At 54.6% G+C, this 27177-nt stretch overlaps 2 protein-coding genes across 4 annotated transcripts; both read left to right on the forward strand.

Moving 5' to 3' along the window:
* The first annotated feature begins 10333 nt into the window (after positions 1–10333).
* LOC130142986 (coiled-coil domain-containing protein 183-like) lies at positions 10334–14455 on the forward strand. Of its 3 annotated transcripts, XM_056325521.1 has the most exons (11): positions 10334–10677; positions 10805–10909; positions 11104–11226; positions 11621–11749; positions 11891–11951; positions 12034–12134; positions 12411–12571; positions 12938–13097; positions 13243–13368; positions 13618–13711; positions 14228–14455. In XM_056325521.1, exons 1-11 carry the CDS (start codon positions 10498–10500, stop codon positions 14332–14334), a joined length of 1347 nt encoding a protein of 448 aa, XP_056181496.1. In that variant the 5' UTR covers positions 10334–10497; the 3' UTR covers positions 14335–14455. The 3 variants fall into 3 exon arrangements, with proteins under 3 accessions (XP_056181496.1, XP_056181478.1, XP_056181489.1); XM_056325503.1 differs by having other exon boundaries at positions 13243–13711; XM_056325514.1 differs by having other exon boundaries at positions 11894–11951; positions 13243–13711.
* Positions 14456–16900: 2445 nt separating this feature from the next.
* Positions 16901–19665, forward strand: LOC130159244 (sperm acrosome membrane-associated protein 6-like). Its single transcript, XM_056360645.1, has 7 exons — positions 16901–17159; positions 17668–17742; positions 18077–18145; positions 18398–18421; positions 18508–18585; positions 18850–18953; positions 19456–19665. Exons 1-7 carry the CDS (start codon positions 16901–16903, stop codon positions 19663–19665), a joined length of 819 nt encoding a protein of 272 aa, XP_056216620.1.
* The last annotated feature ends 7512 nt before the right edge of the window (positions 19666–27177 follow it).

The raw sequence follows: 27177 nt of genomic DNA on the forward strand, positions 1-27177 counted from the left end.
ACCCCCAGATGCCTGGGTCCCAGAGGGCAGTGAGGTCTGTGGCGGGAGCAGGTCCTACAAAAGGACACCTGGTCCCTGGGAAGCAGTGCCCCATGACCCGAGGTGTCTGTGTCTCTACAGTATCAGAGGGAAGTGTGGAGGACGAGCACAGACTCCAGGCTCGGTTCAGAGCTGTGCTACATTGGCCCCACAGCAAGACCCGCCTGCGCCACATGCTATTGCTGGGGCTGGCACTTGGCTCCATGGCGCTCGTGCTGCTGCTGGTGTGAGTCCTCCTGACCTGGTAAACCTTAACCAAAATCCCGATAGACTGCAAGCCATGGACTATGTCCCCCTGGGACTCCCACTGTCCTCTGACCCGTTCCAGGACACCTCCCTTGCACCCAGCACCACTTCAGGCTTCCCTGCTGCCCCCAGACTCCCTAATTATCCCTGAGACCCTGCCATTCCCCCTTGTCCCCAGAACACCCACTATCCCTTAGGCGCCCCAGTTACAGTCAGTTGACCCCGTGGTCCCATACTTTCACCCTTAGACCCACCAGTTGCCCCCAGGACCACCAAATTGCCCCTTGGGCCCCCCAGATTCCTCATGATCCCCCTCGCCTCAGATGGAGATACAGGGTCTCCTCCCCCCTGTCCCATCCCCACCCTTTCTCTATTCCCCCTTCTGCCTTCCAGGGCCACCTGTCAATGCTGGAGACTCACAAACCGCAGTGACCCCCAGACATCTGACAGACCTGGACAACAAGGTCCCTCAGAGGATTCCGCATGCCCGGGATCACCCTAGGGGAGCTTGACACGTGGATCCATCCCTAAGGACCAACATTTCCACAATTGCTTTCTTGTATTGGGGATGGCATGTGCAAATAAGGACAGTCTAAAAGCAGAACCAAAGAGTTCTAAACATGTGTATTACGCTGGAGATAGAGATCTGGGTGTTTTGGGCTTGCACACAGAAATCTGTGGGCTGGCGTACAGAAAAACTGGGTAACAGGCAGTGCACAAGCAGTCCAAAATACAGTCCCAAAACCCCTGACCCTGCATTTCAACAGCCAGCACTAAGGGAAGGTCAGTCTGCTACCTGTAGGAAAGCTTTCTTTTGATACTGATGTATTACTACACCTTTATATGTCATGGCCATTACAAATGCCAAGTTACTTTCTCCTCTGATATTTTTTTTTTGCCTGAAACCATTTTGTCACATATTTACTTTTATACCACTGTATAACCCAGTTGACTCAATTTGGTAATTTGAATAAACTGCTGCTACAGATTTTTCAGTCATTATGTCTGTAACAAAATGATCAAACAGTGGAAGAAGAATGCTATATGATTCCTTGAAGAAGAGATTTTAGAAAAAAAACTACTCTAAAACCCTTAGGCTGTGATCACAGTATCTTCAGTGCTCTATGTTGCCTTTAAACATATCTAGACTTATGTTAGAAAAAACAACTACCAGAAAAACATGACAAAACAGGCTACAACTGCAGTACACACAGAGTATGCCCCTATCCCATCGGCGTATTCAGTCCAAAGCTACTGGTAAAATGCTTCTGCCACCTGGGTGGACACTCCAGCTGTGTTTTTCTTGTGTTTTTCAACTTGTGTTTTTCAAAGGAAGCTCCAGAAATAGGTGAACGTGCCAAAGAATGCATCTAATGGAGCTTCCCAGAACTGAGAGCGCGTCTACGGCTGTAGACAGGCTCTTCTGCAATTGAAAACCACGCTCTAATGACACCCATCCATCTCCTGTCCCTGTGCTGTTCCCACATGCCCAGCACACCAGGGGGGCTGTGCTGGGCTCTGGGTCAGGGAGTCCTGCGCTGCGAGCAGCTGCCCAGCCATGCAGCAAAGATCTGAACATACTCTGCCAAGCAGGGAGCCAAGCAGGGAGCATGGGTGGCCAGCGCTGGGCCACTCTGCCCACGTCCAACGCACCCAGGCTTTGAAGGAACTCAGCTGAAAGAGATGTCATTAGGAAGCAAAACAGCTGCACAGTACCACCCGTCCTGCTGACTGGGCATCTCTGCTCTTGCTGCAGCAGGCCACCAGCTGATGGTGAGATTGATGCACCCCCGGCTCTCGGCTCTCGCTGCACCGCTGGCACCCTGGGGCAGCGCAGCTGCAGGCATGGCACTGTTGGCCGGAAATCATGGAAAATCTGCCCATCCACGCGCCTTTGTGCAAACCATCCATCCCTTCTCTCTTTCACAGCGCTCTACAGCTGCTGCCAAAACAGTCTGAACTACGACGAGGCTATAGGAGCCAGCATGAACACTGGTGTTTGCCTTTACAAGGTCTAGTACAGCAGAACCACAGAGCATCAGGTTTTGTGCCCATCAGCTTAGAAGCAGCAGCTCCAGGACATGTCTATTAGACAACAGTCACCACACCGCTGGATAAATACGAATGCTTGGAATCCAGCTGATCAAACCATGCTAGCTTCATACACCTCGCACCTTCTGAAAGGGCTTCCCTTCCTCCCTTGGCAATGCAGAAACAAGGGTACACCCCACGGGTGCTGCAAGGGGGAGGAAAGGTTTACAGCTCTCACAAGAATGCTGCCTTGAGCAGAGAGGAGCCCACCAACATCTGCCAAAGGCTCGGGTCGCTGAGAAACCCCTCTCTCCATGGTGACATTCACCCAGTCCAAAATCCAGCATCTGTTGGTCAGCAGCTGAGAAGGTCCCAGTTCCATTTGGATTTGCACAAGTCTTTTTTGGATTGGAGAAACTGTGCATATCGGTATCGAGGAATTAACATCTTGGTTCCCTAACCTATCAGTGGGGTTAAAGAAACCGATCATTATAATAACCGGGGCGATTTTTACAGTTGTGCCTGTGATTGTCCTAATGCAATGTTGTGTCACTTGTGTGACTGGCTTAGTAACACAACTACAAGAAAGGACGTGGAATCACGTTAGATACTAAACTATTGCAGGTATGCAATGATGAAACCAAAGGAGGGCAGTGTTAAAGACAATGGTTTTTGAACTAAGCGATTTACAGTGCTGAAGCTGCTAAATGGCAGGACCAGGCCTTGTCCCTTGCACAGCCCTAACCCAAGGCTGGTTTAAAACTTGGTCAAGTTAATCAGTTAATGCGCGAGGTAAAGAGCGCTGGTGCTCGCCCCTGGAAAGGCTGGGGGTGGGAATTTGGGTGCTCTCTTCGCTGCGGTAGCGGGAAGGGGTCTCTCGAGGGGTAACAGGTTTTCTCCGGAGTGGCGGGGGTTTGGGTTTTCTTCAAGAATGTGTTTTGACCATTTTGCCATCTGTTGTAAAATTTGGTCCTGTGCATTATTTGAGCCCTCTTGTTTATATTTGACATTCTGGAATGGCGTAACAGTGTTTGAGTTCGGCATTTCCATTATAAAATGGTATTGTTGCTGTCTACCTGAGCGAGCAGAGTGAGCGAGTGTGTAACGGGCCCTTTCGTGTGAGTGTTCTGTGCAACTGAGACGCAGCTCAGCTACGAAGCGAGCCCTGAAGCCTGTAACTTGCATAAAGTGGAAATGGAAAGTGAACAGAGTGGGGAAACAGTAAAAAAAGAGCCCTTTGGTTTGTATTTTGGCTCATTGGAAGAATATAGGAGGACCGCCAGGTGGGAGTCTCAATAAAAATATCATCAGTGGTGGCCTTTATATATCTTAGAAGATCAGGAAATTGCAACCCCTTGCTATAATTCATGTTGTTTTTAAGATGACAGGGAAAATGGGATGAAGTAACACGTGCAGATATGTTTTCCACTTTGAGAAGCCATACAGAGTAGCAGGAGGAGTGCGCGACTAATATAGCACCACCTGACACTTTGATTTTGGCGCTAGAAAAGGATAGGGAAAAACTGAGACCTAAACTAGAAAGATGCTCTTGTTGAATTTTTTGTGTTAAATACACGATTGCTGTATTTTGCAAGAGCGAGCCTCAGGTCGCGGCTCCGCCTGTGGAGCAACCGGGGTGAAGCGCGAAACACTCGCACTAATGTAGGACCCGAGGCGGGGGAGTCAAGGACCCCAGGGAAGGGTCAAAGCCTTGGGGCGAGTTTGTACAAAGCCCCACACCCGCTGGGAGCTGCGGCTTGGCCGGCAAGGCACCATAGGCAAGGACAGAGACTTAAAGCAGCAAGGAGCAGATTTGCATTCAGGGTACGAAAGGGTTAAAGCAGAGGTGCTGTTGCAGAGGCACGCACTTGTACCAGCTACCGAGCAGGGAGAACTCTCCTGCCCCTCGAGTAGGAGGTCACGATCTCCCACTGCCACAATTGTTTTATCAGAGCATCCTTGAGTTTTATCTCTTCAGCAGCTTGTTTTCTTTCAGCAGTTAGCATGTCCTTGTCAGAAAGCTTATCTTTTCTTTGAAGTGCTAAAGAAGCCTAGTCCCTGGCCCTACGTCGCAGACGGTCTCCACCACAGCCCTTGGCCCAGCAACAGGCACCTTCTCATATATTTTGCAGCCGCTGTGCAGCTTATCGGCCGCCTGGTACCATCAAGCTCCCAATCCTGCAGGGAGCACAGCGGAGCCTGCCCGCGGTGTACCCGCTCCGCTCTGTTATAAACGATAACAATTAAAACAATTTCATTTCGGGTCCCATAAATTCAGGTTGAGAAACAATAATAAAAAAAAAATAAAAAAACCCAAAACACAAAAAAACCCCCAAAAAAACCCCATGGCCGCCGACAACCAGACTACTTCCCACCGGAAGCACGGCTGAGCCCCCAAAGCGGCGTCTTTTATAGCAGCACCGTGACCAATCACTTCCCGCCGGAAGTTCGCCCTGCTCTTTCTCCATTGGGTCGTTAGGGTACGCCTTCTCCTCCTATTGGCTCCTCTTTGGCGCCCTTTGGAGAGTTTCCGGGTCTTTGTCTCCCTTGGCGGCTTTTCCCTGGCGCGTGCGCTCTTTGTCCCCCGCGGCCTTTTCTCAGGAGCGGTTACCTCAGGGGAAGGGGGAGCTTTTACAGGGTCTTAAAGGAGAAGCACACGCGCCTGTTCATTACAATTGTGACACAGGTTATAATGGCCACAAACTATTTTAGATTTACACACGGTACAACAATTACCACACTATATTCTATTTTGACATGAATCACGACTGTGTTTAGCACAATCCCCCCTTTTCTTTTTGTTTACTCATTGATTCATCTCTTAGCTTCCAACTCAATAATAGCTTTTTGCGTTGTAGTCGTTCCTTATTTCTGGTTGCATAATCTGTATCGCTGATAGTATCAATCAAATAAAGCATTGAATTAAACGGGATAAGTAACAACCCCCCCAAATTACGAAGCAAATAAAGCATTGAATTAAACGGGATAAGTAACAACCCCCCAAATTATTAAGCAAATAAAGCACTGAGTTAAACAGGGGATAAGTAACAACCCCCCAGATTATTAGAGCAAATAAAGCATTGAATTAAACAGGGGATAAGTAACAACCCCCCAAATTATTAAGCAAATTAAACACTGAGTTAAACAGGGGGTAAGTAACACGCTCCACCCTCCGCTGCTCTAGGATAGCAGTTGGTATGGCTTTAGGGAACGGTGGTGATGTAGGTTCTGTGCATGCCAACCATTCCAAAGTGGCAACTGCATTTTTCCCTATAGGGTCGTTATAGTCTTAGATCTGTCATTCCCCCCTCCAAGCAATTTTACAACACCGGCACCTTCTCCAGGGGACCTGTGCCTGGGTGGTTCCGTGGAGCATTTTGGCTTTGTACGAGTGCCAAAGTGAGCGTGTACTTTTCTCACGCCAGAAAGCAGGTAGCAGAACTTCTGTGGTGTCCTTCACATGGCTACGAGGATAGGATGAGAACCACCAAGAGAAGTCCTTCCTGGCAACTTCTCCAGGGGAGCTCTGCCTGGGTGGATCCATGGAGCATTTTGGCTCTGTACGACTGCGAAAGCAAACAGCTACTTTTCTCACCAAAGCAGGTAGCAGAACTTTGGTTGTGTCCTTCACATGGCTACCAGGGAAGCGTGAGGAACACAAAAAGAATTCCTTGTTATGATATTAGATCACTGTTATGATATTCGGTCTGTAATTCCCCCCTCCAAGCAATTTCACAACACAGGTCAAAAAGAGCTTGCTGTTATGCTGTATCGTCCTCGGGTGAATATTTGAAATGAATAGGTTAGGCAGGGTCCTCCTCGCAGTAGGCTGGTTTTGTCGAGCTGACTGACGCTCTTCTCAGGACTGCGGCATGACTTTGGCACTCTGCTCAGTCACCTCTGGACAGCAGAGCTCGCCTGCCCATTCTGCTCAAGGGCAAGCACCGCTCTCAGTGTGTCTGCTTCCCAGGAATGTCTGTGCAACCGTATTGGAGGTCATGATCCCGCACAGTCATGCGTGCAAGGTGAAACACGTGTCTCTTTGCAACCACCACACCCTTCTTGCTGGCTACTTGCTCTCTGACAACCGCAAAAGTCCCAAGTCCAGGAACGCATACCGCCTGAAACAGATGAGACGTCAGATTAGATGTCTTGGGGGGACAGATGGATGAATTGGCAAAGAATGGCAATGGTGCTTAGTTCCCTGCCAAGGGCTGAGGTTCAAAGAAGCAAGATGGGCTCTTTGGAAACCTTGGGAGTAGACAAACAGGGCCTGCACTGTTCCCTCTCAGTCCCCTTCACCCATACAGATAGCTCAGGAAAAGCTGACAAACACCCTTTGGCCTAAGAAGACAAAAGTTCCCGCAGGGAAGTTCCCACACTTGGAATAATCCCTGAAGTATCCCAGGCTTCCAAGTTTTGTCACGCAACTCTGACCATGGGGACTTCAGACACCCCAGAAAAAGTCCAACCCTTTTTCTGACACTAGGCCTGGACCTTACTGTCCATCTGAATGGACAGAAGAAGTGGCTCCTCACACATCTGTGCACTGCAGTGTCATGCCGGGGCACTGTTCCTGCTTTCAGTGGAGAGGAAGAACAGTTGTGCTGTTGAGCAGCACGATCACTGACTTGGGCTTCTACAATTGGCTGCTTGATAATTAAAACACCATTCTTAAAGATTTCCTTTGCCGGATAGAAGAGTACTCGCTGACTTATTAAAAACCTTCTCTTCCATATAACTTCTTCGTGACATGTATTTAGCTACCTTAAGAAAAATCAGTTATCGCCTGCTTCTAGATTAGAGATACAGAAAGACATAAAATCATTTTTGTGAATGGTATAGGAGGTGCCTCCGGCCACGGCGATGCTTTCTGTAGGCCGAAGGGGTGGCCTGTGCTTGTCAGCTGTTCATTCCACGGCGTCAGTGAGAATCTCCGACAGGCATGGGTGGCCTCTGCCCATCGAGCTGGACAGGCTTTTGTTGGGCCGCCATTCCCCAGCAGGAGCAGTTTGGTTGTGCCCCGTTTTAGTGCGAGACAGAGAAATCCTGGCAGCTGTCCTTTCTCCTCTCGCTGCTTATGCTGCTTTCTAATACCTGCCCAGCATTTCCAGGCAGCTCCAGATTCCATGAGCTCTTGTCTCAGCTGTGTTCAACAAATGCTTTTTAGTGGAGCTGGTGTGTTTCAAAGAAGAGGGGAAGAGAGCACAGCAAGTGGAGGAGGAGAGACGGAAAATGCAAACCACCAGGCAAAGCCCCTGTGCTTGGGTGACCGAAAGCTCAGCCAGCAGGGATTTACGGAGCCTTCAGCGTGACGTACCCCTTCCCATGCTAACAGCAGGCAGCAGGTCAGGAGCTGCAGGCTAGCCAGCGCCTCGATGTCTCTCCCAGACGAGTGCTGTGTTCATCATTGGCTGTTCACTTTTAGCGCGCCCGACTGCCTGCTACATGAGAACTGAAGGGAGCTCTGGCTTGCGCTGCTGACGTGACCTTTTCCTTTGTAGCGTGAACAGCGTGGGAAGTCTCCAGAATTTAGGCAGGGAGGGCTGAAGACAACTGAAAGCGGAGAGGTTTGACGTGTGAGGTGCAGGGGGCCTGTGGGACTAGACCCTTAGTCAAAGGCTTCCTCCTGGAAGCTGGTTTCTGCAGGCGCCTGTTGACACGAGCTTGTACAAGCCTGGCTCATGTTTCTTGAGCAGTATTTTGGAAGGGCCGTCCACTCGAGAGTCTGAGTTTTGCTGAGGGCCACTGAAATGGACATCCTTGAGGCATTTTAGCCGTTCTTCTAAAAAGCTCTCTCTTGCCACCCCCCGGTAACCTGCCGTGATGTTTAAATGCTGCCTAGGACAGTGTAGTGGCATAATGACTCTACTTGCCACGTGGGCCCCGCCTCAGCGTGGAGATCTCGACGTGCACGGACAGACTGGCCAGGTTCCTTGTGGGCACAAAGCCTTCACTGCTTGTCTTTCAAAGGGCCATCTCTTCACGCGCATTTTTATGAAGCACAGAAGATGATAATGTCTGCGTGTAGCCTGTCACGGGCCATTGGCGTTAACATGCAATCCATCAGTCTGCACATGAGGTGCTGAGTAAGAGCCTGGGATGATCCTGTGTCGGTAACACTTGATTTCAGAATCCTCTAATTTCTTTGTTTCCTATGTTCAGCAGCTAGAGCACCATAGGACGGCTGCACATTAAAGATCTCGAGCTACAGAAACTTCATCAGAGCTGATCTACAAGCTTGGTGCTAGGAAGGCAGTTTCCCTCTGTAAGGAGTCTTTTTCTGCAAATCAAAGATTGAGGGTTATTCTCCTCTCTGGTAGAGGGAGCTTGGTTTTATTTCTCAACGAATAAATGTACATGCTTGCATTCCTTGCCGTGTCTGTAGCTGAGCCAGAACGCGCGGGAAGGACAAGACCAAAGCCCAGTCTCAGCAGCTGGTCTGTTCTTGCCCGGTGCAACGGGAGCAGAACTCCCTGTGTAGCTGTTCCGTGTTGCCGAAGGCACGTGGCGAGGCAGGAACGGGCTCCTGGTGCCATGCGAAACCAGCCGGCAGCTGCCAGAGAGCGCGGGGAGCTGTTCGGGTCCATGTGCCCACGTGTTTTCCCTGCAAGTGTCCTGGCCCCGTGTCTGGTGGGGCTTGGAGGGGTCCCCCAGCTGGGCGGGCTGCAACTGCTGCAGCCACAGCGCTGGGACCCGCGCTGCCCGCCCTGCCTTGGGCTGCCTCAGTAACTGGTTATTCATTCGCCTGTCGCCCGCAGAAGCGGAGAGGAGGGGGCCGTGGGTGGCGATGGCTGAGCAGGAGGCGCTGGCCAAGCAGGAGGTGTGTGCCATGCGGCACTGGGAGGTGCCGCCGTGACAGTTCCCCCAGTGCAGGGAGTGAGCTCAGCTCTGTGATGTCACAGCCCGTGTCACAGCCTGCCAACGTCCTAACAGCCGGGCAACGTCTCCACCGGGCAGTAGAGCCACGACGGCTGCCACGTGCGCAGCCAGGCTGGAGGGCCGAGGCAGGAGCAGTGGCACCATGCCGGGCCGCAAGGCAAACCTCAGCCAGCGCGCCCAGGAGCTGTGTGCCGCCGTCGCCTTGCAGGGTGCTGCCCCTTGGGCTTCTTGTGGGGACGGCCTGGGGCGGGCGGGTGGCTCTCGGTCCCCGCGTTGTCCTGCACGGTACCAACAGCGCCTTTGTGTCCCCCAGAGAAAGGCGGGAAGTTTTGCGCGCAGCCGCGTGAGGAAAAGCGCAGTGGGACCAGAGAGCGGCTCCCCCGCCTGTGTGAGGCTGTGCAGGAGGACGTCCGTGCCCGGGGCCATAGCCAGCAGGTACCGTCGGGTCCCTCCTGCTCTACCCCTGCCTGGCGCTGGCCCTGTCGGGAGCGGGCGGCACAGGGCAGCACTAGGCTGGGACTGGCCCCAGGCTGGTGGTGATTGTTCTCTCTGCCCCTCTCGTGCCCACAGCACAACAGACGCAGCGTCTCTGAGACCTGCAGAGCGCCAAAGTCCTTGGGGGCCACTTTGGCCAACCAGACAGGGCCCAGCGCGCCCGGGCTGCTTGCAGGGGGCTGGGGCTGTGGGAAGGCTCAGAAGGACAGGGTGGGTGGTAGAGTGACCTGGTGCCGGCACAAGGACAGCCCCCCAGGGCTGGTGTGGTGCAACGGGGGGTGTTTGTGTGTGGTCCCACGGGTCCCTTTCCACTGCGGGACCCACCCGTGCAGATCCTCCTTGAGCTCCCTGAGCAGATCTGTTGTCCCGGCAGTGCTCCCGGCTGTCCCAGCCTGTGTGTGCCCAGGGCTGCCCGGGTTCCTGCAGCTCCAGCCGCATCCCTGAGAGAGAGATGCTGTCCCTGCCCTGCCCTTCACTGCCCGTCCCGAGGTTACAACGCGGTTATAAGCCCCGCTGCGGTGACAGAGACCCTGGCCCCGCAGAGCTGCCTTTGCCCGGGGGCCTCTTGCAGGGCCAGCGGCAGGCGGGTGCGGGGGGGTGCTGCTGCTGCTGCTGCTGCTGCTCTCCGGCACCCCCGCAGCTGGGGCACTGATGGATTCGATTGACGCCCAGCCCTGGGTCTCAGTTAGGCAGCACCCCTAAGTCCGGTGTCCCCAGCTCCACCCTGGGGGCAGTTTTGCAGGCAGGACCCCCTTGTGCCGCGGGCGCCCAGCAAGCTCTGCCTCCAGCCTGCTGAATGCTCGCATGCCCATCCAGGTGGCCCAGGAGAAGCTCCAGGCCGACATCTATGAACGGGTGAACACCTGCAACATGCTGCTACACCAGGTGAGGCAGCGGAGACAAGTGCGGGAGGAGCTGCAGAGGCGGCTGCAGCAGCTGCAGGATGCTGCGATGCCTGACAAGCGGCAGCAGGCACAGGCGCAGGTACCTGGGACCCCCTCCTGGGCTGGCAGCACCTGCAGAGGGCTCTAATCCAGCCCCTGCACCCCCCGGCTGGCCTCTGGGCTTGGCATGCGGGGTCACCCCCTGTACCCCCCCACCTCTGCCCCAGGCCATTTGCCAGCTGGAGAAAAACATTGAGAAGGTGCTCCTCAAAGTCCACACTGGACAGAAGGTGACTGCCCTGTACCTGGCGGTGCGGGATGTCCTGAGGAAGGTGAGCTCCTCCCCACCATGCCATCGTGCCACCTGCTCCCCCAGCAGAGACAAGGAGGTGCCCCAGGGGCAACGCTGGTGGGACGCCCCCCTCCCAGATCAAAGAGGTCCTCCTGCTCCCCTCCATCTGCTGTTACAGCACGGGGGACCCCTGGGGCTCACTGGGGTGACGTGCTGTGGCTCCCTGTGTCCCAGGAGCTGGCCCACCTGCCTCCGCACCTGGACCTCCTGTGCAAGATGGCCGAGCTGTATGGTAGGGAGCTCCAGGACATGGATCTCATGGCCTTGGAGGCCTGCAAAGCCGCTGACAGAGCCAAGGTGAGATGGCCAGGGGCACCTCGGGGCCCTTTTCCACCCTCCAGAGCCCACCGACGGCACCATGTGCCCCGGAGCTGCTGAGTGTGCCTTCAACCAAGAGCAAAAGAGCTGGAGCTGGGCTTGCCCACAGCACCCCGATGGCTCCATAGCTCCTCCCGGGTGTCGCTCTTGGGCCGGGCTGCCCTGGGGCTGGGGACAGCCTGCCCGAAGCCCCAGCTATGGCGAAGGCAGCACGCTCCACCCGCCAGCCCTCCTTGCCCACTATCCTTCCCAGCCTGTCTACTTGGCGGCGGGGCTGGTCATTGCTGACCCTGGCCATCCCACAAGTTCAGCTGGCTGCCAAAGGTCCGTTCCAGCTCTGACAGCCACTTCTCCCTTCTCTGACACGCTCCAGGAGGACGCAAACAGGACGCGCAGCCGGATCCTTGCGGAGAGAGCGCGCATGTACCGCTCCCGGGCCACCCAGGAGGTCTCTGTAGACACAGGGTGGCGGAAGGACGTGTACCAAAGGCACCTGAGAGCGGTGAGCTGGGGGTCCTGGCACAGGCCAGGCTGTGGGCAGACGGCAGGCATCGGTGCCGGGCCCCCCACGGGTCGGGGGCCTGCAGGGCCAGCTCCCCCCAGCTGTCAGCAGCGTGGGGGGTGACAATGCACATCCTTGCAGCAGGAGAGGCACGAGCTCACCGTGGACTCCCCGACCCCGGCCTCACAGGACCAGCTCGTGGGTGAGTGCCTGGCAGGGTGCAGGGGGGTGGGACGCGGGCACAGCCGCAGGCATCCTTCCCTGACGCTTCCCTCCCACCCCAGGCACCAGTCTGGAGGCCGTCAGGTCCCAGATGGAGCACGAGGCCAGGGTCACGCAGAAGATGCAGCAGGCCAAGGCTGCGCTGCAGTGCTCCAGGATCTGGGTAACGTGACCCCCCCCTCTGGCAAAACCCACGGCTGCTCAGGGCCCGGGGAGCTGAGAGCCCTCTGCTTGCCTTGTTTCATTGTGGGCTTCTCTGCCCTCCTCTGCCTCGGGAGACGCCCAGAGGCCCTCTGGGGCGGGCAGGGATGGCACCACACTTCTCCGTGACATGAGCTTGCAGCCGTCCATGGTGCACACGGCTCCCCGAGGCCACGGCCTGGGTCCTGTACCCTGCAGGAGCACCGGGGGCTGAGTCCTCGTGCTCTCCCCCGGCCAGGACATACCCGGCAGGCTCCTGGAACAGCAGAAGTCCTCGGCGGACCTGGAGCAGTGCATCAAGGAGGGCGAGGAGAAGAAGCGGGCACTGGCGGAGAGGCTGCACGAGCTGGAGCTGAACCTAGCTAAGCTGAAGTTTCACCAGCCCTCCAACACAAGCAGGTGTGCAGTCGTGTCCACCGGGCCACGGCCCTTGGCGGGGGGGACACGTGTGTGCCAGGTGTCCCGACACAGCAGGGCACCCCTTCCCACGTCCCACTGCAGCCGCCCACCCCTCCTGTGCCGCCAGGTTTTCTGAGCAGGGGGCTCCCCCAGCTCTGGGCCTGGCAGAGCACCCAAAGCTCCCGCTGCGGCGGCAGGAGGACCCCCGCTTCTGGCCTGGCGTGGGAAGTGGTACCAGCAGCGTGGAGCTGGGTTGCAGGCAGCACCTCTGCTCTGCATTGGCAACCTGAGCAGCTTTTGCAACAGCTCTAGGGTGTTCCTGCCCCCCCTGTGCACTTGTATGGATGTGAATGTGCTTGGCTCCAGGGTGCTGGAGGAGGAGCTGCGGCTGAAACTGCAGTGCCAAGAGGCTCGGCTGGAGGACATGCGGGCCCAGATGATGAGGAGCAAGGATGTTCTGCTGAAATGTGAAGAGGACATCGACAGCCTTTTCGTCCGCCTGCAGGGCATCACCGTGCCCGGCCAGGTACCCACATGGGGCTGGCGTGAGCTTGGCCCCGGCCACTGCCCGGTGGTGCAGCAGCACGGCGTGGAAACGCTTGGCGCAGCCACTGTCCCCCCGCCGTGGCTCGTTTTCCCCACCAAGGTGGTTGTTCTCTCTCTGACTCCAGGAGGATCCCGTCAAGGCCATGGCGGTGGAGGAGAAGCTGCAGCACTGTGAGCAGAAGCTGCGCTACCTGGTGCAGCGGGTGGCCAGCCTGCCCCACGACTGGCGCAGCCCCAACAAGGACAACAAGGTGCGCGGGGGCTCCATCCCTGCTGTGGCCTTTGGGCACCCGCACGGGGCTTTCCCATACGGCCCATCCCAAGCGTCCTCCCAGCTGGCAGGATGGAGGTGGCGCCAGGGGAGAGCCATGGAGCAGCTCAGCCCCCGGTGGCACGGGGCACTGCAGGGTGTGCCCCGCGCGGGGACCTCGAGGTGGGGCAGCCCTTGGCTTGGAACACCCACCTCCCCTTCAGCAAGTAACCCAGAGTGTCTTCCACAGATTTTTGCCGAGGTCCGTAATTTACTAGAGAACACCACTGCGGATCACCCACAGAACCTGAGGGTTTCCTTGGAGGACGCAGGCAGCGGCCAAGGTAGGAGAGCACAGCGAGGACACGTGCCACAGCAACCATCCCAGCCCCTGCCCGTGGGGATTCCTGGACATCCTTGCCTGTCTTCCACTGTCCCAGCAGAGCCCAACCCACGAGCTGCTTGTCCCAGGTGCTGTGGGACAAGGAGGGAGAGCCTTGGCTTCAAAATCACCTGGTTGTGGCCTCCTCCTGTTGGATGTTCTTGGGGGAGACCACGAGCTTTTGGCAGCTCTCTACTGTGTTTTTAACAAAGCGGGAGCTGTACCCACCACCCCCTGGCTCCAGGCCTTTCTGGGAAGCGCCAGCAGTGTTGAAGAGGGGCCACAGCGGTGGCAACCCCAGGCTCTGCAGGTCCCCCTGGGATGCGGGGCTGGCAGAGCCAGTCGGCAGTGCCTGTGCCTCAGGGCTCCGCACGATGGCTCTCTGGGATGCCACCAGCCCTGCAAAAGGTGCCGGCTCTGCCCAGGGACACGAGCGCACAGAGCCTCCACAGCCCACTCCTCTCCACTCTCTCCTCAGAGTCCTTGGATTCTGATGACGAATCCTGTGGCCTTGTCCTCACCCGGGAGGGCATCAAGAAGCAGGGGCTGCTCCTGATGAAAAGCAAGCAGCGTGGCAAGAAGTAGCAGTTTCTCCAGCAGACCTTTGCATGCCCCACAGCCACCCGCTGTGCTGGGCATGCCCCAGAGCCACCCGCTGTGCTCTTTGGCCGGCAGCTTTAATAAAGTAGATGTTTTGCACTCCTCACAGGCCTGTGGTACACCTGGAATGGGGGGGTCACTTCTGGCACCTGGGACGCCTGGGTGCTGAGCTGGCTTTGGAAGCACCCCCATCCCCGCCGCCCCTCACCCCGTTGCGCTCTCTGCAGAGGTGGGGATGGACCGGGCGGGGGAACCGCTTTCGTGGCCAAAGCAAAGCTGGGGTCAGGGTGGCTCTCTCCCCCTTGCTCCTGTGGGGCAATCGCCTTCGCGGGACCTCTGCAGCCCCAGACCACTGTGGGACCTCAAAGGGCTGTTGCCTGTCCAAGGCAGCTCTGGGGAAACGTGGGGCAGGGGCTGAGACCTGTCCAGGCATTGGACCTCAGGGTGGGGGTCTTCATGTGCATGCGTGGGAGCACAAGGGCAGACCCTGCCTCAGGAAGGGAGAGCCAAGTCTGAGCTGGAGCCCCCAGTCTGGGGCTGCCTGACCTGACCCGGCTGGGGACCCTTCCAGCTTCTGCCCTCCCCTGGCCCCCGCACACACGTTGTGCAACTCGTACTGATAACCCTGACCTCAGAGCACACGTCGGGCGCTACCTCTGGGCTGCGGGGCAGTGCCTGCAGGTAAGGTCTAACCCAGCATGAGCCAGGACAGCAGAGGATGCCACAGCGAGCCTGTGGCTCCCGGACAGGATCCCCAGCCCTGCTGACTGCTCACGGACACCCAGCCGTGGGCTCCACGGTGCCTTCGCTGCAAAGGCACTCCTAAAACATGGCTGCAAAGGGATGGTGCTGTTTCCCCAAGTACAGCCAGCACTGACAGGGAGACCCGCGCGGGAGAGTGGCACCTCGTCCCCTTCAGCCGGGGGACATCAACACCAGACCAGGCTTTCACTGTCCTCTCTGCTTGGTCCCTGTACTTCATGCCAACAGCACTTGTAACATCATCCCTAGGGGGAAGGAAGGGCTCTTTCCTTTCTGACCTTGGCAATACCTCTGGTGTAGATGGACTGTCATCCACATCATCCATCGACTGGCCGTCTACATCCAGAGCCTCATACCTGTTGTACAGAGTCACCTGGGAAGACGAGGTGGCCAAGGAGAGTTTGCCTGCCACCCCGAGCATGGACTTGCCTCCATTCACTCCTACCCTTTAAACCACCACCTTCAGCCTAGCAGAGGGAGGATACAGGATCCCCTTGATCTTGATTTTCTTCTGGTGGCTGTTCCTGTTTCTGTCTCATGGAGGGCAGAGCATGGTTCCACCAGTCTATGCTTTCCTCAGACTTCTCAATGCTCCTTGAACTTTCTACTTCCTCTTGTAGCTCTGCCACCAGGCTGAGCAGACCATCCACTTGTCCACACCCCACAGAGCTCTTCTCACCACTGCCATCCATGAAAGGCACTTGCATGCCCTGCAGCCCGAGGCCTGGATGCCTGCATGTTTTCACCGGAGCTCTCTCTGGGTTGCCACATCCATCCTGGTGAGTGCAGAGTACAGAGCTTTCTTCCAGGTGGATACCATAGCCAAGCTCCTCCTGGGAGAGTGATGACCACCAACTGAACTCGCTTCTTTTGCTGGTAGGATGATGACGCCCTTCCTGCGCAAACTGCCATGCAAACTGCTGCGCACACCCTGGCTGATCACCACACAGTTGGCCTGCTCTGCTGGCAGTGCTCCTGGCCACTAGTGCTCCATAGGCTGCTTTTTATGGGGGTGGGGTGGCTGCGGTTGCTCTGGCAATGCCTAGACCTTGAAAGCATCTTTCATGAGAGCTGTCAGCTCTCAGTGGGTGTCTCCGCTGCCCTGGCATTTTCCTGCCTTAGGAAACCCCCTTGTGCAGCAAGATCTGCCGCTCTACCGTGGATCGGGCTGGCTCACCTGGGTGGAAGAGCAAGGAGGTGTTAATGAGATGGGACATGGAGGAATGAAAAGGAGAAGCCTTGCATAGTTCCTCTCTGCAAGAGACTGGACTGGGGGTGCTGACAGGACAGGGTCATAGGGACAAAGGCAAGGAATTGGACATCAAAATAGAGGGGATTTTGGGTCACCAAGTAAAGTGACTGGCAGGGACTGAAGGCAGAAAATCTGGGGAGACCAAAATGAGGGTCTGGGAGCCCATTCTCCAGCCGACACACCCCAGGGGACTCATATGTCTAGGTATCCCCACTCCTCTCAAGGGGGGACCCAGGTATCTGGGACCTACATAGGAACCCCGCTGTCTCCTGGGTATCCAGGCGCCTGGGCTCCACCTGGGAACCCCACTGTCTCCTGGGTATCCAGGCGCCTGGGCTCCACCTGGGAACCCCACTGTCTCCTGGGTATCCAGGTGCCTGGGCTCCACCTGGGAACCCCACTGTCTCCTGGGTATCCAGGCGCCTGGGCTCCACCTGGGAACCCCGCTGTCTCCTGGGTATCCAGGCGCCTGGGCTCCACCTGGGAACCGTGCAGTTCCCTGGGGACCCAAGCATTTGGGTGCTGTACTTTGTGGCCATGGGGTGGTGGTGGGTGCTGGCTCCCAGGCTCCCTGGAAACCCAGGCATCAAGGCAGGGGGGCTTGCCTTGCGGCAATGGGTGGCCCTGGCATCCTGGCTCCCTGCGGTGCACTCCTGCCTGCTCTGCTTTGGGCCTCCCAGTCAGCGGGAACAGCTCTGCCATGACATTACTGGGGCCCCCCTCAAGGACCCTCGACATCAACGCTGCCTTGAGGCCCTTGCCCAGGCTGCTGAGCCACTTTCCTCTGTCACTGTGGGTGCGTCATGGGTTCCCCATCCTGACCGGCACCTCCATCCCACCAGGGACCTCCAGCCCAAGGGGGACCACCACTCTGAACAGGATCCCAGAGCCGTCTGGGGTTTCCCACTTCAACCGATGCCCTCATACTGACACGGGATCCCTGGCAGTTGAAGACCCCTTTCCTAAACAGAAACCCCAGGGACCCACCCCAGACAGGCACCCTACGACTCCCAACAATGCCAATGTCTCCCTAGTCCTGTCCTGGACCTCAGGGACCTCTGGGAACCCCAACCCTGCCTAGGACCCTGAGAATCACCCAAACCAGAACAGGGACACTGAGGACACCCTGGCCCTACCTAGGACCTCAGGAATCCCCAAGAATATCTGACCCTTCCCCAGTATCCCTAAACCCTGATCAGGACTGCAGGAACCCCCAGGAACTCCCAGCCCTTACTGGACCCTCCCATCCCTGAACCTCCAATCCCAACCCTGTACTGGTCTCAGCACACCTGTACTGGTCGCAGGGTCGGGGCAGCGTGATGTACTTCGGGAGATCGTCATGGATGCCCTGCATTTTCTGGAGAAGCAGAGCAAGACGAGTGAGCAGGGGATGTGGGACATGTGAGGGGTAGGGTCAGGACATGGGTCATGGGGGATAGGACACGGAGGCCTTGAATGGGGGGTGTGGTGAAATACAAGACGATATGGAGGTCTGGGGCTGTAAGGGGATAGCTGGGGAATCCTGAGGGTATGTGGGCTTCAAGGTATACAGCTTCTGGGGGGAGGGGCGGGGTGTTGGGGGGGTATTTGGGGATATATGGAACTCCAGTAGGGACATATGGGGTTGAGGCAAGTACAGAGGATCTGTGGGGTCTGAGGAGGGATTCTGGGGATCAGAGGGAGGTTACATTGTCTACCTGGCCTTCTGGACAGAGCCCTTTGAGGTGTCTCTACAGGCAGCCGTCAACGTAATCTGGGCGAAGCTGAGCCATCTGGAGAAAGGTATGGGGCCAGTGGGGACGCCCACCCAAGACTCCCACTCTGGAAATTCTCCAGGACCCCCACTAAAGGGACTGTCACAGACCCCCCCACCATGGACATCTACACCCCAGGGACCCCCACCTTGGGCACCCCCATCCTGAAGAAACCCCTGGGGATCCCATCTGGGCTGGACAAGGGACGAGCCCAAACAGCTCATCACAGGGATGCGGATCCCCAGTGATCCCCAGTCTAATGCTGCTTCCTCTCCACCAGCTCCAGCCTGTGTCCCGCCTTGTGGTGAGTGCCCGTCTCTCTGTCTTGCCACCCTCTGTCGCCTCATACATCTCCCATCCCCATGGGACCAGCAAGTCTCTCCATCCTAGGATACCAGCCAGCTGCTCGCGTCTTCCAGTGTGCTACCTGCCGCCTCGTGGACTGCCAGTTTCCCCTGGATTGCCCAGGTATGGGGACATGGTAGACCCAGGCATCCAGGCTGGTCTAAGTCCCACCCCGGCGCTGGGTGCCTCCAGGTCTCTGGGGGCAACTGCCATTCCTCATGTGTGGCCATGCCTGCTGGGCCCACCATGAACGCACAGCAGTGTGCTGAGGTGCATGCCTGTGCACCTCTACTGCGAGCACGTGAGCACTTGTAGTCACACAGGAGCACATTCATTCCTGTAAGTGCATGAGTAGATGTGAACTCACATGCTTCTCAATGCTCCCAGTGCAGGTCCTGCGGGCCCAAACAGATGAAACCGTCACACTGCACTGCTCTGTGCCCTTTGCCACCCTCCCTGGCCTGCCCGTTACCTGGATGTTTGCCAAGGACGTGAGTTGCATATATGCTTGTGCAAGGGTGTACACAGACATTCAAGAGAGGACTGGGCCTGGGTAGCAAGGCCTGCATGCACACAGTTGTGCGCTTGCCATAAGGACAATCCATAGATACAGGTATGGCTTATACAGTAGATATAAGTAGCACGTGTGTAAGCATGCACAGGATGCAAGCAAGTGCTGACCCATGTGAAAGGTGCACACAAGCAAGAGGCAGGTCACTTGTGTTTGCAGATTCATGTGTACTTGTGTGCACACGTGTGGCAAGGAAGTGGCTTTTGCTCTGCTTGTGCATCCCTCTGTGCATACAAAGAGCACAAGGAGCACGTGGGACATAAGGTGCATGCACATGCATGAGTAAAGGGTACAAGAAGCATGCTTCATCACGTGGGACATGACAAGCATGTGCAGGACACGTGTGCCTTTGCATGCACATGTATATTGTTTCATGTACCTGGTGGACCAGGCTGCCTTGATGTGTTCCCCCCCTTCCCCAGCTGTACACACAGGACCTGACACTGTTTGAGGAGCTGCAGGGAAGCACAGAGGGATCTCGCATTCTGATCATCCATGACCCCATTCCAGGAACCATCGCCTGTTCCCTGGGGGAGGTTTATGAGCCATTGGTCCGCAAGTACTTCTACCTCAACGGTGCGCCCAGACACCTGAGTACCCTTGGGGGCAGTGAGCAGTGTGGGGTGAAGTAGCACCCCAGACACCTGGGCCCATGGGCGGGGGGTGCATGGGGTGTGAGTAGGGTGCCAGTACACCTGGGTCCATGGTGGACAGGTGTAGTGGAGCAGGTGTTCCCTGATGCCTGGCTTCTCTGGGGACAGTGGGGCACATGGGGTGGAGCAGGGACCCCCAGATGCCTGGGTCCCAGAGGGCAGTGAGGTCTGTGGCGGGAGCAGGTCCTACAAAAGGACACCTGGTCCCTGGGAAGCAGTGCCCCATGACCCGAGGTGTCTGTGTCTCTACAGTATCAGAGGGAAGTGTGGAGGACGAGCACAGACTCCAGGCTCGGTTCAGAGCTGTGCTACATTGGCCCCACAGCAAGACCCGCCTGCGCCACATGCTATTGCTGGGGCTGGCACTTGGCTCCATGGCGCTCGTGCTGCTGCTGGTGTGAGTCCTCCTGACCTGGTAAACCTTAACCAAAATCCCGATAGACTGCAAGCCATGGACTATGTCCCCCTGGGACTCCCACTGTCCTCTGACCCGTTCCAGGACACCTCCCTTGCACCCAGCACCACTTCAGGCTTCCCTGCTGCCCCCAGACTCCCTAATTATCCCTGAGACCCTGCCATTCCCCCTTGTCCCCAGAACACCCACTATCCCTTAGGCGCCCCAGTTACAGTCAGTTGACCCCGTGGTCCCATACTTTCACCCTTAGACCCACCAGTTGCCCCCAGGACCACCAAATTGCCCCTTGGGCCCCCCAGATTCCTCATGATCCCCCTCTCCTCAGATGGAGATACAGGGTCTCCTCCCCCCTGTCCCATCCCCACCCTTTCTCTATTCCCCCTTCTGCCTTCCAGGGCCACCTGTCAATGCTGGAGACTCACAAACCGCAGTGACCCCCAGACATCTGACAGACCTGGACAACAAGGTCCCTCAGAGGATTCCGCATGCCCGGGATCACCCTAGGGGAGCTTGACACGTGGATCCATCCCTAAGGACCAACATTTCCACAATTGCTTTCTTGTATTGGGGATGGCATGTGCAAATAAGGACAGTCTAAAAGCAGAACCAAAGAGTTCTAAACATGTGTATTACGCTGGAGATAGAGATCTGGGTGTTTTGGGCTTGCACACAGAAATCTGTGGGCTGGCGTACAGAAAAACTGGGTAACAGGCAGTGCACAAGCAGTCCAAAATACAGTCCCAAAACCCCTGACCCTGCATTTCAACAGCCAGCACTAAGGGAAGGTCAGTCTGCTACCTGTAGGAAAGCTTTCTTTTGATACTGATGTATTACTACACCTTTATATGTCATGGCCATTACAAATGCCAAGTTACTTTCTCCTCTGATATTTTTTTTTTGCCTGAAACCATTTTGTCACATATTTACTTTTATACCACTGTATAACCCAGTTGACTCAATTTGGTAATTTGAATAAACTGCTGCTACAGATTTTTCAGTCATTATGTCTGTAACAAAATGATCAAACAGTGGAAGAAGAATGCTATATGATTCCTTGAAGAAGAGATTTTAGAAAAAAAACTACTCTAAAACCCTTAGGCTGTGATCACAGTATCTTCAGTGCTCTATGTTGCCTTTAAACATATCTAGACTTATGTTAGAAAAAACAACTACCAGAAAAACATGACAAAACAGGCTACAACTGCAGTACACACAGAGTATGCCCCTATCCCATCGGCGTATTCAGTCCAAAGCTACTGGTAAAATGCTTCTGCCACCTGGGTGGACACTCCAGCTGTGTTTTTCTTGTGTTTTTCAACTTGTGTTTTTCAAAGGAAGCTCCAGAAATAGGTGAACGTGCCAAAGAATGCATCTAATGGAGCTTCCCAGAACTGAGAGCGCGTCTACGGCTGTAGACAGGCTCTTCTGCAATTGAAAACCACGCTCTAATGACACCCATCCATCTCCTGTCCCTGTGCTGTTCCCACATGCCCAGCACACCAGGGGGGCTGTGCTGGGCTCTGGGTCAGGGAGTCCTGCGCTGCGAGCAGCTGCCCAGCCATGCAGCAAAGATCTGAACATACTCTGCCAAGCAGGGAGCCAAGCAGGGAGCATGGGTGGCCAGCGCTGGGCCACTCTGCCCACGTCCAACGCACCCAGGCTTTGAAGGAACTCAGCTGAAAGAGGAAGCAAAACATTAGGAAGCAAAACAGCTGCACAGTACCACCCGTCCTGCTGACTGGGCATCTCTGCTCTTGCTGCAGCGGGCCACCAGCTGATGGTGAGATTGATGCACCCCCGGCTCTCGGCTCTCGCTGCACCGCTGGCACCCTGGGGCAGCGCAGCTGCAGGCATGGCACTGTTGGCCGGAAATCATGGAAAATCTGCCCATCCACGCGCCTTTGTGCAAACCATCCATCCCTTCTCTCTTTCACAGCGCTCTACAGCTGCTGCCAAAACAGTCTGAACTACGACGAGGCTATAGGAGCCAGCATGAACACTGGTGTTTGCCTTTACAAGGTCTAGTACAGCAGAACCACAGAGCATCAGGTTTTGTGCCCATCAGCTTAGAAGCAGCAGCTCCAGGACATGTCTATTAGACAACAGTCACCACACCGCTGGATAAATACGAATGCTTGGAATCCAGCTGATCAAACCATGCTAGCTTCATACACCTCGCACCTTCTGAAAGGGCTTCCCTTCCTCCCTTGGCAATGCAGAAACAAGGGTACACCCCACGGGTGCTGCAAGGGGGAGGAAAGGTTTACAGCTCTCACAAGAATGCTGCCTTGAGCAGAGAGGAGCCCACCAACATCTGCCAAAGGCTCGGGTCGCTGAGAAACCCCTCCCTCCATGGTGACATTCACCCAGTCCAAAATCCAGCATCTGTTGGTCAGCAGCTGAGAAGGTCCCAGTTCCATTTGGATTTGCACAAGTCTTTTTTGGATTGGAGAAACTGTGCATATCGGTACCGAGGAATTAACATCTTGGTTCCCTAACCTATCAGTGGGGTTAAAGAAACCGATCATTATAATAACCGGGGCGATTTTTACAGTTGTGCCTGTGATTGTCCTAATGCAATGTTGTGTCACTTGTGTGACTGGCTTAGTAACACAACTACAAGAAAGGACGTGGAATCACGTTAGATACTAAACTATTGCAGGTATGCAATGATGAAACCAAAGGAGGGCAGTGTTAAAGACAATGGTTTTTGAACTAAGCGATTTACAGTGCTGAAGCTGCTAAATGGCAGGACCAGGCCTTGTCCCTTGCACAGCCCTAACCCAAGGCTGGTTTAAAACTTGGTCAAGTTAATCAGTTAATGCGCGAGGTAAAGAGCGCTGGTGCTCGCCCCTGGAAAGGCTGGGGGTGGGAATTTGGGTGCTCTCTTCGCTGCGGTAGCGGGAAGGGGTCTCTCGAGGGGTAACAGGTTTTCTCCGGAGTGGCGGGGGTTTGGGTTTTCTTCAAGAATGTGTTTTGACCATTTTGCCATCTGTTGTAAAATTTGGTCCTGTGCATTATTTGAGCCCTCTTGTTTATATTTGACATTCTGGAATGGCGTAACAGTGTTTGAGTTCGGCATTTCCATTATAAAATGGTATTGTTGCTGTCTACCTGAGCGAGCAGAGTGAGCGAGTGTGTAACGGGCCCTTTCGTGTGAGTGTTCTGTGCAACTGAGACGCAGCTCAGCTACGAAGCGAGCCCTGAAGCCTGTAACTTGCATAAAGTGGAAATGGAAAGTGAACAGAGTGGGGAAACAGTAAAAAAAGAGCCCTTTGGTTTGTATTTTGGCTCATTGGAAGAATATAGGAGGACCGCCAGGTGGGAGTCTCAATAAAAATATCATCAGTGGTGGCCTTTATATATCTTAGAAGATCAGGAAATTGCAACCCCTTGCTATAATTCATGTTGTTTTTAAGATGACAGGGAAAATGGGATGAAGTAACACGTGCAGATATGTTTTCCACTTTGAGAAGCCATACAGAGTAGCAGGAGGAGTGCGCGACTAATATAGCACCACCTGACACTTTGATTTTGGCGCTAGAAAAGGATAGGGAAAAACTGAGACCTAAACTAGAAAGATGCTCTTGTTGAATTTTTTGTGTTAAATACACGATTGCTGTATTTTGCAAGAGCGAGCCTCAGGTCGCGGCTCCGCCTGTGGAGCAACCGGGGTGAAGCGCGAAACACTCGCACTAATGTAGGACCCGAGGCGGGGGAGTCAAGGACCCCAGGGAAGGGTCAAAGCCTTGGGGCGAGTTTGTACAAAGCCCCACACCCGCTGGGAGCTGCGGCTTGGCCGGCAAAGGCACCATAGGCAAGGACAGAGACTTAAAGCAGCAAGGAGCAGATTTGCATTCAGGGTACGAAAGGGTTAAAGCAGAGGTGCTGTTGCAGAGGCACGCACTTGTACCAGCTACCGAGCAGGGAGAACTCTCCTGCCCCTGGAGTAGGAGGTCACGATCTCCCACTGCCACAATTGTTTTATCAGAGCATCCTTGAGTTTTATCTCTTCAGCAGCTTGTTTTCTTTCAGCAGTTAGCATGTCCTTGTCAGAAAGCTTATCTTTTCTTTGAAGTGCTAAAGAAGCCTAGTCCCTGGCCCTACGTCGCAGACGGTCTCCACCACAGCCCTTGGCCCAGCAACAGGCACCTTCTCATATATTTTGCAGCCGCTGTGCAGCTTATCGGCCGCCTGGTACCATCAAGCTCCCAATCCTGCAGGGAGCACAGCGGAGCCTGCCCGCGGTGTACCCGCTCCGCTCTGTTATAAACGATAACAATTAAAACAATTTCATTTCGGGTCCCATAAATTCAGGTTGAGAAACAATAATAAAAAAAAAATAAAAAAACCCAAAACAGAAAAAAAAAACCCAAAAAAACCCCATGGCCGCCGACAACCAGACTACTTCCCGCCGGAAGCACGGCTGAGCCCCCAAAGCGGCGTCTTTTATAGCAGCACCGTGACCAATCACTTCCCGCCGGAAGTTCGCCCTGCTCTTTCTCCATTGGGTCGTTAGGGTACGCCTTCTCCTCCTATTGGCTCCTCTTTGGCGCCCTTTGGAGAGTTTCCGGGTCTTTGTCTCCCTTGGCGGCTTTTCCCTGGCGCGTGCGCTCTTTGTCCCCCGCGGCCTTTTCTCAGGAGCGGTTACCTCAGGGGAAGGGGGAGCTTTTACAGGGTCTCAAAGGAGAAGCACACGCGCCTGTTCATTACAATTGTGACACAGGTTATAATGGCCACAAACTATTTTAGATTTACACACGGTACAACAATTACCACACTATATTCTATTTTGACATGAATCACGACTGTGTTTAGCACAATCCCCCCTTTTCTTTTTGTTTACTCATTGATTCATCTCTTAGCTTCCATCTCAATAATAGCTTTTTGCGTTGTAGTCGTTCCTTATTTCTGGTTGCATAATCTGTATCGCTGATAGTATCAATCAAATAAAGCATTGAATTAAACGGGATAAGTAACAACCCCCCCAAATTACGAAGCAAATAAAGCATTGAATTAAACGGGATAAGTAACAACCCCCCAAATTATTAAGCAAATAAAGCACTGAGTTAAACAGGGGATAAGTAACAACCCCCCAGATTATTAGAGCAAATAAAGCATTGAATTAAACAGGGGATAAGTAACAACCCCCCAAATTATTAAGCAAATTAAACACTGAGTTAAACAGGGGGTAAGTAACACGCTCCACCCTCCGCTGCTCTAGGATAGCAGTTGGTATGGCTTTAGGGAACGGTGGTGATGTAGGTTCTGTGCATGCCAACCATTCCAAAGTGGCAACTGCATTTTTCCCTATAGGGTCGTTATAGTCTTAGATCTGTCATTCCCCCCTCCAAGCAATTTTACAACACCGGCACCTTCTCCAGGGGACCTGTGCCTGGGTGGTTCCGTGGAGCATTTTGGCTTTGTACGAGTGCCAAAGTGAGCGTGTACTTTTCTCACGCCAGAAAGCAGGTAGCAGAACTTCTGTGGTGTCCTTCACATGGCTACGAGGATAGGATGAGAACCACCAAGAGAAGTCCTTCCTGGCAACTTCTCCAGGGGAGCTCTGCCTGGGTGGATCCATGGAGCATTTTGGCTCTGTACGACTGCGAAAGCAAACAGCTACTTTTCTCACCAAAGCAGGTAGCAGAACTTTGGTTGTGTCCTTCACATGGCTACCAGGGAAGCGTGAGGAACACAAAAAGAATTCCTTGTTATGATATTAGATCACTGTTATGATATTCGGTCTGTAATTCCCCCCTCCAAGCAATTTCACAACACAGGTCAAAAAGAGCTTGCTGTTATGCTGTATCGTCCTCGGGTGAATATTTGAAATGAATAGGTTAGGCAGGGTCCTCCTCGCAGTAGGCTGGTTTTGTCGAGCTGACTGACGCTCTTCTCAGGACTGCGGCATGACTTTGGCACTCTGCTCAGTCACCTCTGGACAGCAGAGCTCGCCTGCCCATTCTGCTCAAGGGCAAGCACCGCTCTCAGTGTGTCTGCTTCCCAGGAATGTCTGTGCAACCGTATTGGAGGTCATGATCCCGCACAGTCATGCGTGCAAGGTGAAACACGTGTCTCTTTGCAACCACCACACCCTTCTTGCTGGCTACTTGCTCTCTGACAACCGCAAAAGTCCCAAGTCCAGGAACGCATACCGCCTGAAACAGATGAGACGTCAGATTAGATGTCTTGGGGGGACAGATGGATGAATTGGCAAAGAATGGCAATGGTGCTTAGTTCCCTGCCAAGGGCTGAGGTTCAAAGAAGCAAGATGGGCTCTTTGGAAACCTTGGGAGTAGACAAACAGGGCCTGCACTGTTCCCTCTCAGTCCCCTTCACCCATACAGATAGCTCAGGAAAAGCTGACAAACACCCTTTGGCCTAAGAAGACAAAAGTTCCCGCAGGGAAGTTCCCACACTTGGAATAATCCCTGAAGTATCCCAGGCTTCCAAGTTTTGTCACGCAACTCTGACCATGGGGACTTCAGACACCCCAGAAAAAGTCCAACCCTTTTTCTGACACTAGGCCTGGACCTTACTGTCCATCTGAATGGACAGAAGAAGTGGCTCCTCACACATCTGTGCACTGCAGTGTCATGCCGGGGCACTGTTCCTGCTTTCAGTGGAGAGGAAGAACAGTTGTGCTGTTGAGCAGCACGATCACTGACTTGGGCTTCTACAATTGGCTGCTTGATAATTAAAACACCATTCTTAAAGATTTCCTTTGCCGGATAGAAGAGTACTCGCTGACTTATTAAAAACCTTCTCTTCCATATAACTTCTTCGTGACATGTATTTAGCTACCTTAAGAAAAATCAGTTATCGCCTGCTTCTAGATTAGAGATACAGAAAGACATAAAATCATTTTTGTGAATGGTATAGGAGGTGCCTCCGGCCACGGCGATGCTTTCTGTAGGCCGAAGGGGTGGCCTGTGCTTGTCAGCTGTTCATTCCACGGCGTCAGTGAGAATCTCCGACAGGCATGGGTGGCCTCTGCCCATCGAGCTGGACAGGCTTTTGTTGGGCCGCCATTCCCCAGCAGGAGCAGTTTGGTTGTGCCCCGTTTTAGTGCG

Source organism: Falco biarmicus, chromosome 1 (assembly GCF_023638135.1).
Source record: "Falco biarmicus isolate bFalBia1 chromosome 1, bFalBia1.pri, whole genome shotgun sequence".
NCBI classification, from domain to species: Eukaryota; Metazoa; Chordata; class Aves; order Falconiformes; family Falconidae; genus Falco; species Falco biarmicus.

What these genes read in the sequence shown, in the direction of transcription:
- LOC130142986 (XM_056325503.1), top strand. Translation starts at nt 10,498, where the DNA reads ATGCCCATCCAGGTGGCCCAGGAGAAGCTCCAGGCCGACATCTATGAA. An exon ending in TGCGGGATGTCCTGAGGAAG is followed by an intron (nt 10,910 to 11,103) that starts GTGAGCTCCTCC and finishes CCTGTGTCCCAG; the next exon opens with GAGCTGGCCCACCTGCCTCC. An exon ending in CAGCCCTCCAACACAAGCAG is followed by an intron (nt 12,572 to 12,937) that starts GTGTGCAGTCGT and finishes GCTTGGCTCCAG; the next exon opens with GGTGCTGGAGGAGGAGCTGC.
- LOC130159244 (XM_056360645.1), top strand. Translation starts at nt 16,901, where the DNA reads ATGGGGTGGTGGTGGGTGCTGGCTCCCAGGCTCCCTGGAAACCCAGGC. An exon ending in AGCCTGTGTCCCGCCTTGTG is followed by an intron (nt 18,422 to 18,507) that starts GTGAGTGCCCGT and finishes TCTCCATCCTAG; the next exon opens with GATACCAGCCAGCTGCTCGC. An exon ending in GTTTCCCCTGGATTGCCCAG is followed by an intron (nt 18,586 to 18,849) that starts GTATGGGGACAT and finishes CAATGCTCCCAG; the next exon opens with TGCAGGTCCTGCGGGCCCAA.